Below are 19,919 nucleotides of genomic sequence, written 5' to 3' on the forward strand. Positions count from 1 at the left end.
ACTGGAGCATCATAGAGAGCATTTTAGGGGAAACAACTACATCTTTGCTTTTTGTAAAAAAAAAAAAAAAAAAAAAAACACTATTCAAAATAAAATCAATTTTTTGACAAAAAAAAACTGCATTTTCGTAAACAATGAAGAATGACGTCATAATCGTAGGTTACAGCCATAAATTATGTTATGGTAAAGGATGGCCTGGGCAATGATGTGGGTAAAAATACTTCCAGGTACTTCTCAATTATAAATCTAATTAGATAAAAACCTGTGGCATAAATGGCACTTTTTACTTGGTGTGCTCTGTGGTTACAAAAAATATCCAGCAAAAAAAATTAAACCCAGTCTTGAAAGTAACTTCTGTGAAAAGGCTTTTGAAGCTAAAGTATTGATAAAAAGGCCGTAATTTCTTAAGATCAGTCAAAAACTGTTTTGTCAATTCACAATAAAAAGCACAATACCTTTCTGGTAAAAGCTTTTAATGGTATACTAAAAGAAAGCCAATACATAAGGTTGCTGTGAAAGAAAATTAGGTTATTTAGAACCCTTTAGCAGTTAATGAAACACCTCGGTACCTGCAGCAATCAGAACTTAGCTCATGATTGTAATGACGGATATCAAGCTTCAGGTCTGGTAGAATATCGCCACATTAACAAAGGTAAAATGTGCACTTCATGAACTTTTGTGTACTGAACCCTAAGTCATCGAGTGTCTATGCATTCGAAAGTAGCCTATTCCAACTTTTTTTTGTTTAGTTTGCCTTTAACGCCTCACTTATTGAATTGCGCCATATTGCACAATATTGCGCAATATTTACAGGCGCAATATTGCGCTTGTATCTAAACTAGGTGTCCTCAACACAAGATAAAAAGAAAAAACACTAAACTAAAAACAGATAAAACCACCACCAGTAATAATAAATACAATTGTCGCTACTGATCCACGTAGGGAAAAGAAGCTATTAGAGTTACTTCAATGAGAACATCAAGAGTTACTTCAATGTTGTCATGTCTGGCAAGTTCGGCTTAAGAACTTTTATTGAATCCAACAGCCGTTATAGGACAGTTTATGATGTAGCCTATCCTTCCACAACTCTGCTTCACGTATCTGCTCTCGTCTTGTGCATTGTGATCTGTGGTCTTTTTATATCTAACCTGCTCTTTCTCAGTTGCTATTTCCAGTCTTTTTCTTCAGATAGAAGAACAAGAAGAATAAAGTTTTAAATATGTGGTTTGTGTAAAAAGAGACATCGAATAATGCGTTCATCTTGTGCCAATTTCAGTGATGGATCACACCTTTACCCAAAAATCTTCTTATTAGCCCCAAGTCACAGTAAAATACAAATAAAAGGACACTTACCATGCTCTCTTTAATTTTTGGTTTACCGAACAACATTTGCCAAACTCATAAGATCCAAAAATTAAAGAAGGAATCAGAAAAAGAAACCAACGAAGAAAGACAAATGAATCATAATAATTTACCTATTATTTGCAGTCTCAGCTGCTCATAAGTTGATTCAATTAAGTTGTAGGAACTTACCTTAAAATGTTTCGTTTGAATTTAAATATAAAAGCCAAATTTACTTCTTTTTTTTAAATCGTCATCTGTTGATTTTGCTCCTCTGTCACCTTACTTATCTCGAAATGATCTTTTTTTAATTTTAAATATAAAAAGCAAAATGATTTTTCATTCATTAAAATTGCCATCTGTCGATTTTGTTCTTTAATCGCAGCTGTAGGCTAATTTATATTAATATGTTATATTTTCATACCTGTAAAGAAAGCTAGGTCATTGCAAATCTTGAGAAGTATCTGAGGACCCCCCACTCTCTCCCGCGCACAGATACATAATGTTAGGAAAATGTTTATGCTGCATCAAAATTTGGATATTTATAATAAACTAGCTGTTGGGGTGGCGCTTCGCGCCACCCCAACACCTAGTTGGTGGGGGCGCTTCGCGCAACTCCCCCCCCCAAGCCCTCCGCGCGCGTAAGTCGTTACGCGCCATATCAGTTACGCGATATTGTAGTGGTGTCCCTGTGTCCCACCTGTGAATATACATAGATATATATATACATATATGTTTTTAACTACGTAAAACTTGCGAATATACGACATTCTTTGCTGTCCCATTGTCTGTGCATATAAATAGATTGTCAGGTTTACCGACTCTTGAAAATGCAACATATAATTGTCCATGGGAAAAACAATCCGTATTCAGATCTATACCTCATTATTCTAATGATTGCCCTTGAGCTTTGTTGACGGTGATTGCTAATCGAACATTCCCTGTGTCCCCGTCGTCATTTATATATCCCCCTGTGCCCCCCGGTGTCACCGTTGTAGTTGTGTCCCGGTCGTCATTTATATTCCCTGTGTCCCGGTCGTCATTTGTGTCCCGGTGTCCCAGTCTGTAATTTCTCTTTGAGTGTCCCGTCCCGGTCGTCATTTATATTCCCTGTGTCCCGGTCGTCATTTATGTCCCGGTGTCCCGGTCTGTAATTTCGTCAGTCGACAAACGTGACGTCAGTCGACAAACATTCTTCGCTGTCCCATTGTCTGTGCATATAAATAGATTGTCAGGTTTACCGACTCTTGAACATGCAACATATAATTGTCCATGGGAAAAATAATCCGTATTCAGATCTATACCTCATTATTCTAATGATTGCCCTTGAGCTTTGTTGATGGTGATTGCTAATCGAACCTTCCCTGTGTCCCGGTCGTCATTTATATATCCCCCCTGTGCCCCCGGCGTCCCCGTTGTAGTTGTGTCCCTGTGTCCCGGTCATCATTTATATTTTCCCATGTCCCGGTCGTTATTTGTGTCCCGGTGTCCTTATAATGACGTCAGTCGACACACAAACATGACGTCAGTCGACAGACACACAGACAAACAACTTATTTTTATATATATAGATTTTTTGAATTATGTTTTTCTGTGTCGTGGTTTCCCAAACTGTCTGACCCCCTGGGGTTTCGTAAAAGGTCAGTGAATTTCTAACAAAAAAGAATAAGCTGCTATTAAACCAACGGAAATATATGAAGTAGCTTGAATGAGATATGTTGTTGTGCATTGTGGAGGTGCTCCTTTAGACGTCTAATGTATTTCATAGAGAAGCACTGAACTGTATTTTTTATAATGGGGTGGAGCGATAATTTGATAAGTAGAATTTTATACAACTTGTTTACTTTTTCTAGGGAAGAAGCTTATTTGACTCAAAGCTCACAACTTTATTTGGAAACTGTTATTCCTGCTTTAGGTGATGTTTTCTGTATACAGAAAAGCTATCGTGCTGAGCAATCTAGAACTAGACGCCATCTTTCGGAGTGAGTATTTTAATTGTTACATCCTTATTTTCTGACTTGCCTTGTCCATTAAAAAAGAAGAAAAATTATCATTCTTATCCCATCACTTGGCTTGTAGATACCGCTTTTTCTTTAAGAAAGAAAAGAAATAAAAAAGAATCTTGGAGTTACCTTGTGTATAAAAGCGGTAAGCGAAGTGTATTGGTTTTTTAACGTCACAATGGTGAGTAGTATTTTCTATTTTTATTAATAAAGTTTCGACCTCTATGTTATTAGATCCATGACATGGTCCATTGTCAAGCAAAAACGAAAAAGTGATGTCCCTGTGCGATATCTGTCAGCTATGTCTAGTTAAAAGCAAAACTTTGTAATATCTTCCCAGAAAGTTTATTGTGATAAAATACTTTCGAATACTTGTTTAGAACATAGTATCTATGGTATATCTTTCCGTATTGTAAATTCAATGATAGTTCATTGTTTCAACAGTAAGTTCCTCTTTATCTTGTCGGCTGATAACATGAGCTTTTCAACTCTGATCTGATTCAAAAGCGAACTGAAAATTCGGATAGATGAAGGTCTTTTTCTGGATGATCTGCAATATTCTACCAATAAAATATTTTTCTACCAATAATAATAATATTCTGATACGCAAAATTGATAATGCAGTTAAAAAGGATGACTAGTCTCTATGCTAAAGACTTTAAGAGAGAATCCATGGCAGTTGATATTTTTCTGTCGGATAATTTTCTTGTTTGTTTCTTACAAACATTTTATGTGTAGACTATCCTAGTTGGCAATGCTGCATTTTTTTTCTGGGGTTAAGGTTTTTATCCTTCCCACCTGAGTAATATATATTTTGAGAATTATTTTCGCAGGTTAACAGAAATTTCGCAGGTACCTCACCCTGCAAGTTAATAATTAGGTCGAAAGAAAGCCTATAACCTTTGCTCCTATGGGGGTTCCCGACGTAACATAACAATATACTGTTTCAAAATTGGGTTGTAATTAACTTAAAACTCAAATGCGCATGACAAAAGAAAAACCTGAAATAAAAATTCCATTTGGTAGTGCTACAACTAAACCTGATTAACGCCATCGTGCCATCAACTAGGGACTTTATAGACAATATTATTCTGCCTCCTCTCGTCAACGAGAGACTATATTCTGCCAAAAATTTATCTTTCGAATAGGACGTTCCTCTTTATCTTGTCGGCCGAAAAATATGAACTATTCTACTCCGATTTGAATCAAAAGCGAGCAGAATATTCGCACACATAAAACGTTTTAATTTCGTCGAATGATGTGGCATCGGGCTACTGAAGCGAAAATAGGCCTGTGGCCTGCTTAATTGCATTGCATTGCTTGCATTGTCAGTGGCTTGCTTAATTACAATTCGAAGACGAGTGTAATTCATGTAGTAATATTGCAAGTGTGTCAAACTGAATATTTCCTAGCGTCATTGTCTCTTTTAAAATTCATCCTCTAGCCAACGGGTAATTAAAGTCTCGAAAATCTTCCTAGAAAGTTCAGATAATAGGAAGGCTCCTTAAAATACTTATTTAAATATGCTTTTCCGGTATTGTCCATTAAATAGTTCATTTTTCAAACAGGAAGCTCCTCTTTATCTTGTCCGAAAAAAAGGAACTTCTTAATTCTGATCCGAATCAGAAGCGAACTGAATATTCCCACGCATGAAAACATGAATTTCGTCGATGGATTCGGCTGTCAAAGCGAAATTAGACTCCTTTTAAAATTTAGCCAAATTGTTTAAATTGGCCAAATTGATTCAAATCACTTGTAAAGAATGAATTTTAAGCAAGCACGCACAAGATAGAACAACGATTTGACAAGTATATGGGACTGTTGTGAAAAGTAGCCTTAGTTTTTGTGTTTATTAAATAAATCGTTTCTGAGCTATAGGAAATTGTCTCGTTGCTTATTGAATAACCCTCATAGATGGCATCAAGCTGCAGCAAATAAATAAAGGCATATTATTTTGAATGGCTAGGGGCAAAATATATTATTATATTATCTATGTCTGTCATTAAACCAACTAAAAAATGGCATCTTAATTTGTCAGTGGTGATAATGTTATGAACCAGCATGAATAAAATGTCCGTACAGTTGGATTGTGAGGAACAATATGATTGCTGATCATGCTATAATAATTATAAGTCTTAAAAGTTGCAAAAGCTAAAAGAGTAGTTAATCAGGGGGTTCAAGTTGTATCGTAAAGCTCTTGGAGTGCTGATGACATGTTTGGCAGTGTGGCAAAAGGGCAGTGTTGGGTCAGCTATTCTAAAATAGTGTTTAAAGATAAGTGCCAAATACTTGAGCAAATTTGTATGCGCTAAGTTTTTTCTATTTGTACAAAGTATTATATATCGACCTAATTATTTGTACTATGTGTCTTAAATAAATTGTATATAAGGATATAGCTCTAAGCTGCGCCATATCCAGGATTTTGTTGGGGGGGGGGGCAAAAATTTAAAAACGCTAAAAAATTTATTTATATGCATTTAGTTGTGTCTGTATCAGTCAAGCAAACATTTATGGTGGGTGGATCAAACTCCCTAACCCCCTCTACCTGGATACGACCTTGGTTCCAAGGCTTTTTTGCATGGTAGAAGGAAGGCCAAGGAAAGTCTACGTTATGCATGGTCTTGAGAGCAGCTGACGTTAGTTGTTTTGCCTCTTACAGAAATAAACAGGAACTCCGATTTAGTAGTTCATACTACAAATTAGCTTCGGATATATACAAACCTTACAAAAAAAATTCTTTATTTCATTTACAGTGAACTTATGGAGCAAATTGACTGGTGAAATAAAATCAGAATTGTTTTGTTAGCTTTCTAACTTTCTTCAAAGTTGTATTTCTTATGTTGTCTGTCTATGCGTCCAATAACATTCACTCAATTAAAGTATTGGATCTTCGTTTAAACGGTTAAAATCTTAACTTTTATAAATAGCATAGTCTAATACCCTCTCCTCGTATTTTCAGCAATTTGGATGATATATTGAAGATAGAGAGGGAAGTGGTGACCAAGAATTCTTTATAAATGTGGAGTCAAGTCATCTATTTTTATTTAGTAGCAAAAGTTTGTCAAACTTTGCATCTTCTAACCGGTTCCTTCATGTAGTCAATATTCCTCTTGTGGCGGAAGAGAGGTGTTTTGCTGGAGTGGGTGATTGTAGAGGGGCGTTAAATTTCCTAAATACTTCTTTGGCATGCAGGTAGTTGGAAGGAAATTGAAAAACCCAGCGATGGGATTAGTGCCTATATTCACTTCTAAACTGGTACAGTGTCCATATCTTCTTGAACATAAATAACCCATTCCTGTCATTTTGTACTAGACTTTTAAGGAGTGTTTGAAAGCTCATCACTGGTGACACGTATGTTTATTTTTTTCATTTCTTAGTTTTGACTGTATTATTCTGTGTTTTATTCAGGTATTGCTGAAGCCTATGATCAAGAGTAGAAACCAATGTGGGAGTTAGTACCTATGATTATTGTACTAAATGCTTCTTCTCGCGATCCTCTCTCTTCCAAGGTTTCTCACTAAAAAGTACACCCTGCCCACAAAGAAAAGACGCAGGGAGTTTAGTCAAGATTGCATTATTTTTTGCTTATAATTGTCCAAGACACTGGAAATGCCTAAACTCTGATGTCCATTGCAAAATTTTTACCAGATTTTCAAGAGTCACAAACCAGTCGGCCAAAAACACGTAGGGAAGTCCTCACTTCTTTCGGCCAAAGACATGTAGAGGAGCTCTCACTTCTGTCGACCAAAGCTACGTAGAAGAGCCATCACTTCTGTCGGCCAAAACGCGTAGAGGAATCCTCACTTCTCTCGGCCAAAGACATGTAGAGGAGTTCTCACTTCTGTCGGCCAAAGTTAGAATAGTCCTCACTTCTGTCGACCAAAAATACGTAGAAGAGTCATCACTTCTGTTGGCCAAAAACACGTAGAGGAGTCCTCACTTCTCTCGGCCAAAGACATGTAGAGGAGTTCTCACTTCTGTCAACCAAAAACACGTAGAGGAGCCATCACTTATGTCGGCCAAAAACACGTAGAGGAGTCCTCACTTCTCTCGGCCAAAGACATTTACAGGAGTTCTCACTTCTGTCGGCCAAAGTTAGAATAGTCCTCGCTTCTGTCGACCAAAAACACGTAGAGGAGCCATCACTTCTGTCGGCCAAAAACACGTAGAGGAGTCCTCACTTCTCTCGGCCAAAGACATGTAGAGGAGTTCTCACTTCTGTCGGCCAAAGTTAGAATAGTCTTCACTTCTGTCGACCAAAAACACGTAGAGGAGCCATCACTTCTGTCGGACAAAAACACGTAGAGGAGTCCACACTTTTGTCGGCCATAAACACGTACCGGAATTCTAACTTCTGTAGGCCAAAAACACGTAGAGGAGTCCTCACTTTTGTCGGCCAAAAACACGTAGAGGAGTTTTCACTTCTGTCGGCCAAAAACACGCAGAGGAATTCTCACTTCTATCGGCCAAAAACGCGCTGAGGAGTTCTCACTTCTGTCGGCCAAAAACACGCAGAGGTTTCCTCACTTCTGTTGGCCAAAAACATGTAGAGGAATCCTTACTTCTGTCGGCCAAAACATGTAGAGGAGTCCTAACTTCTGTCGGCCAAAAAAAAAGTAGAGGAGCTCTAACTTCCGTCGGCCAAGAACACGTAGAGGAGTTCTCACTTCTGTCGGCCAAAAACATGTAGAGAAGTCGTCCCTTTTGTCGGCCAAAAATACGGAGAGGAGTCCTAACTTCAGTCTGTCAAAAACACGCAGAGGATTCCTTACTTCTGACATGCCGATTTCTTTATCATCCACCCAAAAGGAATGGAAATGGTATATCTCGTCTTTTGTTCCTTATTTTTTGAAGTACTAAAGTGATGAACATCATGAAAATGCTGTGAAAAATCATGAAAAATCTATTCAAAGCCTCTCTCTTTACACCCTCTCAGGAAGTTCTCATCTCCTTTAAATCTTTCTTGCGACATCCTCCCACCCCAACCGTGGGTAACATGCTTTTCTTTTAGCTCTTGACGGTTGGCCAAAAAGGACAATCTTCAGCAATCTGTCATTCTTCATTCGCAGAACTTGCCCTAGCCATTTCAACCTTTCTATCATTATAGCCCTAGAAAAAGCTGAAGTGACCACACTTCTCGTACAGCCTACTGTATGGAATACGGTCAGTCAGTTGGGTACCTAAAACAATCCGTAAGCAATTTCTCTGGAAACCATAACAATCTGTAAATACTGTGTAAAGTTATGATAATTCATTTTTATATTTATTTCATTTATTACTTGCCATATTTTCATGTCAGGTGACATCCGCTGCTAGCTGTCTGCTATTATGGCAGTAAGGAGTATATATATTGTTCATTTATTTACTATTAAGACAGTTTTTTCAAATGACCTTTTGATTATATTAGCTGCACCCAAGATTTATTTTATTTCTGTTAATTGTAGATGGAATTTGTGTTTTAGTTCTCCTCCGCCCGCCACGCTTTTTTGGGCATTCTGAATTCACATCTTCATGAAAGTCTGTTTTTTTTTTTTTTTTTTTTTTTTGAGGTTTGGATTGTATTATTTCCTTTTGTTTTCATGGCTGAGCCTACCATCAAGAACTGAAAGCAAGGTGGGAAAAGTAACAAAGACTATTACACTTAATACTTTTTCTTGAAAAAAAAAGTATTCTAACTGTCATTTTGTTTCGAAAAATCGTGTGTAGTTAAATAGCAGCTTCTTGAAGACTTTTTAGAAAGATTACAGATGTTTTTTAAAACTCGTTTTAATGTTATTTTCTTGAGGAAACTTCAAAACTGAAATTTTATTGCAGTTGGAAAATTGCCATTTAAAAAAAAGCCTGCCATGTATGGTCTTGTGCTTAGTTTGAAAGCAGCTAAGTAAAAACTTGATGAGGAATACTAATATATTCCTTTGAAGGTATTGGAGAGAAGTGCTCGTAAAACCATATACATTGGTTTTTAAATCTTTGATATTAATATATTTGCTGTATCTAAGACTCCTGTTAATTCTGTAATTATGAATTGGATATTGAAGTCGAAGGGGGGACTCCGTTTTAGTCTTTCAGGCAAACTGGATTCACATCTTCGCGAACAGAGACACTGGCAAAATATGAGGTTTTTTTTTTATTTCAAAATTTGATCTGTTATTTATTCTGCCTCTTGTCCTTTTATGGCTGAAGCCTACCATCAAGTTTTGAAACCAAGGTAGCTTGCAGGTATCTAGCTAGCCAAGGGAGTAAATAGCCATGAATATTACTCTGGACATTTTTTCTTGCAATGTCATTAGGAGTGTCGACGAGAATACGAGCATCAAGATGGCAATTTTACTATCTGGCAAAAATCTAAGACTTGGTGCAACCAATCTTGGTGCTTGGTGCAACTAATGCCCAGAACTTTGGTATTTTCAGTTCATCCAAGGCACCCTTTCCGCATCATACACATCCGTAGTGTATGGGTGTTTCGGCCTCATATTCTAACTGAAAATTAATTATGAACACATATGATGTTTATTTATAAATATACACATATGGATGTTTATTTATAACTTTTAGTAATGTAGATAAAATGGAAAATTGAGTTGTTAATGCTTTTAATTGTGTTTCGATTTATTTAATCGTGTCATATATTTAATCTTGTTCATCATTTCATCATTTTTAATGCGTTCGTCGACCTCATTTTTTAAATCGTGTTTTTTAACATTATTTGGGACAGTTACTGCTTGAATTTCAAAAATTCAAAAGAAACCTTAAATATTTGGTTGTTAGATTATGATTATTCATATCTGTCTTTCAGGTACACACATATCGAAACAGAATGTCTAATCATAACCTCTGATGATGATATTCTTGACAAAATAGAAGATGTGGTTGTGAATGTTTGCAAGCCTGTTATGAAAGATACTTTGGGAAAGTTGGTGCTTTAGCTTACCCCGATTTAGACGGTTTTGGGGGAGAAATGGAGGGGATTACTTTCCCCGGGCACAGGAATTTTAAAGGCGCAAAATTTCAAATAAGTAATCTACGCATTATATTCAATTTGTAATTTTTGAAATTTTATTTTTATTAAAATTAAATTAATGGCGCATTTATTAAATGAAAATAATTTATACAGTATTATAGTAAAATAAAAATAAATTAAAAAATTATTTCGTAATGGTTAAAATAATTAAATTAACATAACGAATAATAATTAAATTAACATAATGAATAATAATTAAATAACTCAGATAATAAATTGAAAAAAATAAATTATTAGTTGATTAATAAATTGAAACTTGGTTAATAAACGAAAATTTTGTTAGAATTCTGCCAGACTGGAGGGGGGGGGGCTAATTAACATTTAGCCCCGTGCGTAAAATAGGCCAGAACCACCATTGACGGTATGTGTTTCAGCCCCATTTTCAGTTGAAATTTTTTTCAGGTACACCCATGTTGAAGCAGAGTGCCCATTTATTAATTTTGACGATCTTCTTAACAAAATTGAAGATCTGGTTGTTAATGTCTGTGAACGGGTTTTAAATCATCCTTTGGGACAGTTAGTGCTTGAGCTGAACTCCAATTTCAGAATACCAACAAGACCTTTCAAAAGGATGAATTACACTGAGGCAATTCAGTATTTGAAAGACAACGATATTACCAAAAGTGATGGTACATTCTACGAATTTGGAGAGGTAATTTTTTATTTTTTTGTAAGATGTGTACTTTTAATTTGTGTTTTTAAATTAGAATACCACCTGTTATACACATTAATATCTTCTTAAACAGATTGTGTGGGAGACAAGAATAAAAAAAAAGTAGTTGACATGTAGAAGCGTTATGAAAGATGAAGGAACATTCTAGGAATTCGGACAAATTACGTTTTTTTTACTATTATCGTACGTTTGCATATCTTACTAAAAAAACTGATATTTTGGATCAAGAGATAAGGCAAATCAGTATTTTAAATAATTCTGTAGCAACAAGATGAGGTATTATTTTCAATTTTTCTGTTTCATTTTTGGGCATTTCCAACTAAATTCTATTTACTATAACTTTACTAACCAATGTAAGGGAGGGGACGAGAAAAGAAAATTAGTACTGGGAATTGGATAACATCACTAAATACCGTCTTTTTGCTGTAATTAAGTAATAAAAAAACTAGTTTTTTTTAACTGAAAGTAAGGAGCGACATTAAAACTTAAAACGAACAGAAATTATTTCGTATATGAAAGGGGCTGTTCCCTCCTCAACGCTCCGCTCTTTACGCTAAGTTTGACTCTTTCTCTCAACTCTACTTTTTAAAACAGTAAAACACTTTAGCGTAAAGAGCAGGGCGTTGAAGAGGGAACAGCCCTTTTTTCTGCAAAAATACAGCTTTTTTTCTGCATGAACTGAAGAAGTGAGCACATTTTTTTAATGTTTGTACTTCAAAAGATCACCCTGTGTCTTAGTTTTACATGCAGCCTTGAACAAAGACGCCTTCATATGTGTTGCATTGATCAGACCTCTAGACATCCATGGGCATTTGGGTGTAGAATTCCTTGGCCTCTTTCTAAGAGGAAAATGCTTATCCAACAGACTTCCCATACGACTCAAAAATAATATAGTTGCACATTCAACATCATTAGCTTCAAGAACACTAGACCAATCGTTACTCTGAAGACTCTATGTAAGTTAGAAATTTGTTTATCTGTAAAAATTCTAAAAGAAGACTCGCCTTTCTCATCCCCAGTAATCTCTGTCATAGGCACAAATAGTGATAGATAAATATGGAAGTGATGAGAAAGATCAGTGAAAACAAGACCAGAAGTGAACTTCAAACTAGGGGAATGAGAAATGGAAATATTATCTTTGAAAGTGGCAGAATTTCTTGTAGATTCAACACGAGAAGGAAAAAAATTGAAGGAAGTACATAAAAAAGATGGTCACATTCATCACCTGATTCAACATTTAACATATTACAATTAAAGTCTCCCAAAACACAAATCTGTTTTTTAGGGAAAGTCCCCACACCAGAAAGCTGATCAAGCAAATCACTGAACAGATGTGTTGGAAAAGGAGGGGGTTTATAAAACAAATAAACAGTATCACATGCAAACTGGCTTTTCAGATCAATGACAAGAGAATAAACTGTCCTAGTATTAGACACCACTGATGTAAACAAGGATTCAAGGTCAGATCGTCTACTAAATTCAATATTACACATTAAAAACAAAGAAATACCCCCAGAACACTTTGTTACCATCCTAGGGACATGAATAGCAATATAAGCATGAATATCATAAGCTGTTAAATTTTCACTATCAGATAACCATGTTTCTTTCAATCCTATGACATCAAAAGGGCAAGAATTATCAGACCACAAATGCGATTTCAGACTATCCTACGTATTTCTTATCCCACGCACATTCAAGCAAAATACATTAAAGCTACTATTTAAAGAGAGTGATGCCATAATTTTATCACAATAATCAATAGTAGTATGATAATTACAACTAGAATTAACCATAGATTCAAGAAGAGGGTCAAATTTGTGTGCCTCCTGTTTACCAGCACTACGTGGTTGATCAAATATAACTAAATTAAGAATAGAAGAATTCAAAAGAAATCACCCATATATAATACTCATGACAAATGCATACAATATTCTTACAAATGAACACAATATATATCTGAAGTAGCAGAGGGTAAAGTGAAGGTAAAACATATAGGCAACAAAAGAGAAAACGTCTGCAAGAACAAAGAAAAATAATAAACTGCAAAGTTCAAGGCAAAAAAATAATAACAAACAAGTAGAGGGACAAAGGCAAAAAAAAAGGCAAAACAATAAAGGAGCAACTGGAGGAAAGAGGTATCAATTGTTTTTGCAATCCACTTAAATGAATAATGTAAAACAACATAAGTGCAAACATAAGAAAAACTTTTAAATCGTAAATAAAGTTACAGAACAGAGCTAAATTAAAAGAAATAGTTTATTTCAGTCCTGGGAGGGGCTTGGATGGACTTGGATGGGCTGTAGTTAACTGATATCAACTTGAGATGCCTCTTTAACAGTAATCACTTTACCATCAGAAAGCTTGGTGTGTATCTCTCCTCCACTAGATCATGTAGACCTTTTCCCGAGCTTTGATTTAGCATAATTGAGTAGCTGAAGTCCAGGCTTTGTGAGTAACTCAGAAATAAAAAAATACCCCTACCTTGCAAACCTTTCTTTTCTCTAAGATTGTGCTGCTGCATTCGAGGACTACAAAATTCCATAACAAGTGGGCGAGGTTTCAGACCTGAGCCTTGCTTTCCACCTCCTAGTATAAACTATGTCATTCTGAGTCACAGGAATACCAGGAAATCTAGTACTGGAAAATTCAAGGAATTTGCTTTCAGAAGCTTCTGGATAAGGATCTTCTTTCAAACCAAATAGGACCAGCTGATTTGAAATTTTCATTTGGTCAAACTGATCACTCAGACGATCAACATTTGATCGAATTGGTTTCAGAGATTTTCGCAGCTGTGACAAACCTGAGTCAAGCAATTTCAGAGATAATTCAAGCTTTAACATCCTCAAGTCATATTATTTGAGTGATTTTTCAACAAGCACATCAAAATCCATTTTCAGGCTAGTGTATACCTCTTGTTTAATGATTCCTGTACTGTCAGCATCAACAGCAGAAGGTACATGACTAGGAGTACGTTTTTCAACAGAGGCCTCAATCAAAGGACTAACTTCAGAAGACAGTGCTTGACATACAACTTCTGCCATTGTAGATTTAAGAGTTTGATCATTCAGTGAATCTGCAATTAGCTTCTGCTTGTTCTTTAGGGTGTTAATATGTGAGATGAGCATAGCAATCTGCTCATTAATAGATTCAGCTCCACTGAACTGGATGGAGCAGTCTGATCTCATTTATCTGGTACTAGGAGGTCTATAGCTCTTTTTTGAGGTATCACCCATGATGTAGGCTAAAGTGAACTCCAGTTAAACTAGGCTAATCAAGCTATAAGCCAAAAAAAAACAGCAAAAGACAAAGGATCTTCTGGCTGGCACAAGTAGTTATCAGAAGGGTCTTAATACAGCTAAGCAGAGATATAGGCATCAAGCACAAAATAAAAAGACTGCACCTGGAGGGTCCCCAATTGTACGCCTGGGCTGGGGCAGCTAGACTTGCCTGCCTTTTCCACTGGACTGGTTGGCAGGCTAAACCAGCTCTTCATACAATTCCAATTTAATGGCTGGATTAATGATGCCAAATATTCCACTTATATAAACAATATAAATTCCAGTGTATTTCTTTAATTTTGAATTTTTTGAGAATAGCACCTACTTTTTACCTAGGCATAAGCCATATTCCGGGAATTTTTATTGCCTCCCTCTGTTAGTGGTAGCAGTTGTGAAAAAAGCGAAAACGGGGCCTATAAGACCAGCGAAAATTCTTGATGCGATAAAAACGGATATTTCGAGAAGATAACTGCTTCCCTTCTTCAGTAATATTAGAGAAAGTGTCAAAATATCAAGTTCACATTTTCTGAGCACAAAATGGGAACGGTTTAGACCAGAAAAAAAAGACAGAATAAAATAAATGAAAAGACGAAAACAAACAGCGTGGATGGCAAAATGATGCCAAAACCCTAACTGGAATAAATAAAAACTAACGACGCGGAACAAAATAACAGGTTAAAAAAAATTCAAACTATAAACCTAAATAAAAAAAGGTCAGCCACTCACCCAAAATCTAACGACTAACAATGTTTTCGATTAGAATCTTAAGTGACTAAGATTGTTTTAAGTAGAATAAAATAATGAAGCAAAGAACTACGTGAAATTTGTCCAGTTTCAAATATAGCTTGTTTAATACAGGATCTTTTAGATCCTAGGGATCTACTCCTACTACTACTAACAACTCACCGCAACACCAAGCCGCCTTTGACCAAGTCTCCCTCTTTACAGCATCCCAGCAAATTTCCATTTCCCTTCAATCTTTCTTTACGACATTCTGTCAGCCCAACTGCAGACGACCTGCTTTCCGTTTAGCCCTAGACAATTGGCTGAAAAGGCCAATCTTCGGCAATCTGTCATCCTTCAACCGCAGAACGTGCCTTAGCCATCTCAACCTTTCTCTCATTACAGTCCTAGAAAGCGGGATTGAACCACACTTTTCGCGCAGCCTTCTGTTTGAAATACGGTTAGTCAGCTGCGTACCCAAAATCATCCGTATCGGAGCGCCCATCCTTCAAAACCATATCTAACGATTATCTTGTACATGGAGAACATTATCTTAAATATAAAAGTTATCAAGAATTCCTATTTGTAGGTATTTTTACGACCACAGCTAACGTTCTGTTAGGGTATTAATTGCAGTTACAGTAAGGGTATTAATATAAACAATAAAAACACGCCTTCTTTCAACTTAGAAGGTATGCTCTGGGTTAACTATAAACACCGGGCTTAAATATACCGTGCATCAAAAACCACTTAATTTATTTTATTTTTGTAAAGTATTTTCTTGCGCTGACAGTGTGTAAGGGAAGTTTGGAGTTGGTAGGGGTTACGCCCTGCAAAAAATGTTGCAAGTCCTGCAGGTATAGGATTGTATTGTTCAGTCTGAAGAATGTCTTTTTTATGTTCTTATTAAAATACTTTTTAGATTGATTCTAGTGGACATTTTCGTTATCTATTTTTCTTATATTGATACGTTCCTTATACCTTAAACCTAGAAAATTGTGAATGCAATGCTTCATTCTGTTCGCAGTGTAAAATTACGTTTTAAGAGTGTAATTGTGTTATGCATCTTGTGCCTCTAACTGTTAAGAGTGGCTGGGTAAAATGTCAGTTTCGCCAAATATATCATAAATAATTTATGAGACTACACTGGCTAATCATGATAAAACATAAAATCGCAAATAAAGGAGGAAAACGAGGACATTAAACAGCCAGTGAAAAGGTTAAAAAATTATGCAAATATTTCGGTCAAGACCTCCGCTTGACCGTCCTCAGTGCAGAATAAAATTGATAAAAATATAAAAAACAAAGCCTTAAAACAAAACGCAAAACTAAAATATGATTACTCTTTCTTAGCAACAGTGGAAGGGTAATTGAATAAATTAAATAAAAAAAAAAAATTTAACTGAAAGAAAGGAGCAAAATTAAAACTTAAAACGAACAGAAATTACTTCGTATATGAAAGGGGCTGGTCCCTCCTCAACGCCCCGCTCTTTACGCTAAAGTTTGACACTTTCTCTCAACTCTACTTTTTAAAACAGTAAAAAACTTTAGCGTAAAGAGCGGGGCGTTGGTGAGGAAGCAGCCCCTTTCATATACGAAGTAATTTCTGTTCGTTTAAAGTTTTAATTTTGCTCCTTACTTTCAGTTAAAAAAAAACTTGTTTTTTTTTATTTAATTTCTGAACGTTTTTCAATCAATGCATGTTTTGATTTTGGCTCTCCGCGGAGGAATAATTAAAACGAAATATGCATATTTATTTATTTTGTTGCTAAATGGCTTTCTCATAATTTTGATAGATTTTAAGAAAATAGAGCGGGGGAGGAAGCCTAGTTGCCCTCCGATTTTTTGGTTAATTAAGATAAAGGCAACTAGAACTTTTAATTTTTTATGAATCTTTTTTTTAGTAAAAGATATACGTAACTTATAAATTAGCTTACGTAAAGAAGTTTTGTATTCTCATGTTTTTATTACATATATGAGGGGGTTCGCCCCCTCGTCAGTACCTCGCTCTTTACACTAAAGCTTAAATTTTGTCCCAATTCATTAAGAATGGCCCCTGAATCACAAAAGCTGTAGAGTAAATAGTTGAAATTACTAAAAATACTTTAGCGTAAAGAGCGGGGTATTAGGAGGAGGTGAGCCCCTCATATGGGTAATAATTTCTGTTCGTTTTAAGTTTTAATGCTGCTCTTTACTTCCAGCTGAAAAAAACTTTTTCATATTTCTTTTTTCATTGTTTTTTTTCTAAATAATGCTAGAAAATCCGGCGCTCCCTTCATGGAAATTTTCTTCCACCATGACAAATTCCTCGATGGAAAGTTCCCCCAGCCTATCCCCCTATTCTCAACCCCTCCCCCAACCAAAAAATCCTACTGAAAACGCCTGCACACTTCCCAATAACCATTACTATATGTAAGCACTGGTCAAAGTTTGTAACTTGTAGCCCCTCCCACGGGGACTGTGGGGGAGTAAGTCGTCCCCAAAGACACAGTTATCAGGTTTTTCGACTACGCTGAATAAAATGGCTATCTCAGAATTTTGATCCGTTGACTTTGGGAAAATAACTAGCATGGGAGGGGGCCTAGGTGCCCTCCAATTTTTTTTGTCACTTAAAATGGGCACTAGAACTTTTCATTTCCGTTAGAATGAGCCTTCTCACAACATTCTAGGACAACTGGGTCGATACGATCACCCCTGGAAAAAAAACAAAAAAAAAAAACAAATAAACACGCATCCGTGATCTGCCTTCTGGCAAAAAATACAAAATTCAACATTTTTGTAGATAGGAGCTTGAAACTTCTACAGTAGGGTTCTTTGATGCGCTGAATCTGATGGTGTGATTTTCGTTAAGATTCTATGACTTTTAGGGGGTGTTTCCCCCTATTTTCTAAAATAATGTAAATTTTCTCAGGCTCGTAACTTTTGATGGTTAAGACTAAACTTGATGAAACTTATATATTTAAAACCAGCATTAAAATGCAATTCTTTTGATGTAGCTATTCGTATCAAAATTCCATTTTTTAGAGTTTTGATTACTATTGAGCCGGGTCGCTCCTTACTACAGTTCGTTACCACGAACTGTTTGAAACACAAGTCCAAATGGGATTTCACAATTTCATCCTACGCAAAGCACTCTTAAAGGCTAATCTCTTTCCAGGTAGATTATTATCAGAGACTCTATTTGATTGCCCAACATAATTTTGTGGATGTATGTGAAAACATATCTGGGGAAACATGTCTTATGTATTTCATCATAAATGGGACTTAAAAAAGTTTCTCCAGTGTCTCTATTGAGAGCTACCGTTCGGTGTATGTGCTTTTTTTTATCTGAACTGCCTCCCTGAATACTTGCATGAGACCTTTAACGGGGACAATAATGGAGGAGTTGTCAAATAAAATGGAATGGTGTGGATTGTCATAGCCCCATCGCCTTGTCTATTGAGGACCTATGTCGTGATAACCTCTCCCCGAATTGCTGTTAAAAACGGCCACAAGAACAGGGATTGAACAGATTATCGTCCCTGTTTTCTTCCTTTCTTCGCGATTTTATGTGTTAAACATATCAGATAACCTCTTTTGAATTAGCACAGTCAAATTAAACTAATTAATATTGAAAAAATCCTCAGTGAGGATACAAATCTCTTAATAAAATGAAAAAAAAACAAAAAAAAACTAGTTAAAAAAAAAAAAACTTAAAACGAGCAGAAATTGCTTCGTAAATGAAAGGGGCTGCTTCCTCATTAACGCCCCGCTCTTTACGCTAAAGTTTTTTACTGTTTTAAAAAGAAGAGTTGAGAGAAAGAGTCAAACTTAAATTAGCTTAATTACTGTTTTAAAAAGAAGAGTTAAGAGAAAGAGTCAAACTTTAGCGTAAAGAGCGGGGCGTTGATGAGGAAGCAGCCCCTTTCATATACAAAGTAATTTCTGTTCGTTTTAAGTTTTAATGTCGCTCCTTACTTTCAATTAAAATAACTTGTTTTTTGTTTAATTTCTGAACGTTTTTGAATCAATGCATGTTTTGATTTTGGCTCTCCGCAGAGGAATAATTAAAACGAAATTTGCATACTTATTTTTTTTGGCTAAATGGCTTTCTCATAGTTTTGATCGAATGATTTTGAGAAAAAAAGAGCGGGGAGGAAGCCTTGTTGCCTTCCGATTTTTGGTTACTTAAAAAGGCAACTAGAAATGTTAATTTTTTACGAATGTTTTTATTAGTAAAATATATAAGTAACTTATAAATTAGCCTACGTAACGAACTCTGGTATTCTCATGTTTTTATTACGTATATGAGGGGTTTCACCCCCTCTTTAGTACCTTGCTCTTTACACTAAAGCTTAAATTTTTTCCCAATTCATTAAGAATGACCCCTGAATCACAAAAGCCGTAGAATAAATAGTTAAAATTACTAAAAATACTTAAGCGTAAAGAGCGAGGTATTAGGAAGAGGTGAGCCCCTCATATGGGTAATAATTTCTGTTCGTTTTAAGTTTTAATGTGGCTCCTTACTTCCAGCTGAAAAACTTTTTCATATTTATTTTTTCATTGTTTTTTTTTAATAATGCTAGAAAATCCTGCGGTCCCTTCATGGAAATTTTCTTCCCCCATGACAAATTCCTCGATGGAAAGTTCCCCCAACATATCCCCCTCTTCTCAACCCCTGCCCCCAGCCAAAAAATCTCCCTGAAAACGCCTGTACACTTCCCAATAACCATTACTATATGCAAGCACTGGTCAAAGTTTGTAACTTGTAGCCCCTCCCACGGGGACTGTGGGGGAGTAAGTCGTCCCCAAAGACATAGTTATAAGGTTTTTCGACTACGCTGAATAAAATGGCTATCTCAGAATTTTGATCCGTTGACTTTGGGAAAAACATTAGC

The 19,919-nt window shown here is 36.0% G+C and overlaps 1 protein-coding gene across 2 annotated transcripts in view; it reads left to right on the forward strand.

Moving 5' to 3' along the window:
• LOC136030937 (asparagine--tRNA ligase, cytoplasmic-like) overlaps positions 1-19,919 on the forward strand; it is a 124,618-nt gene that overhangs the window by 42,502 nt on the left and 62,197 nt on the right. For both annotated transcript variants that reach the window (XM_065710046.1, XM_065710047.1), the window contains 2 exons: positions 3,195-3,323; positions 10,768-11,017. In XM_065710046.1, the coding sequence (XP_065566118.1) occupies positions 3,195-3,323; positions 10,768-11,017 (379 nt within the window). The remainder of the gene's footprint in view (positions 1-3,194; positions 3,324-10,767; positions 11,018-19,919) is intronic.

This window comes from Artemia franciscana, chromosome 9 (assembly GCF_032884065.1).
Source record: "Artemia franciscana chromosome 9, ASM3288406v1, whole genome shotgun sequence".
In the NCBI taxonomy this organism is placed as follows: domain Eukaryota; kingdom Metazoa; phylum Arthropoda; class Branchiopoda; order Anostraca; family Artemiidae; genus Artemia; species Artemia franciscana.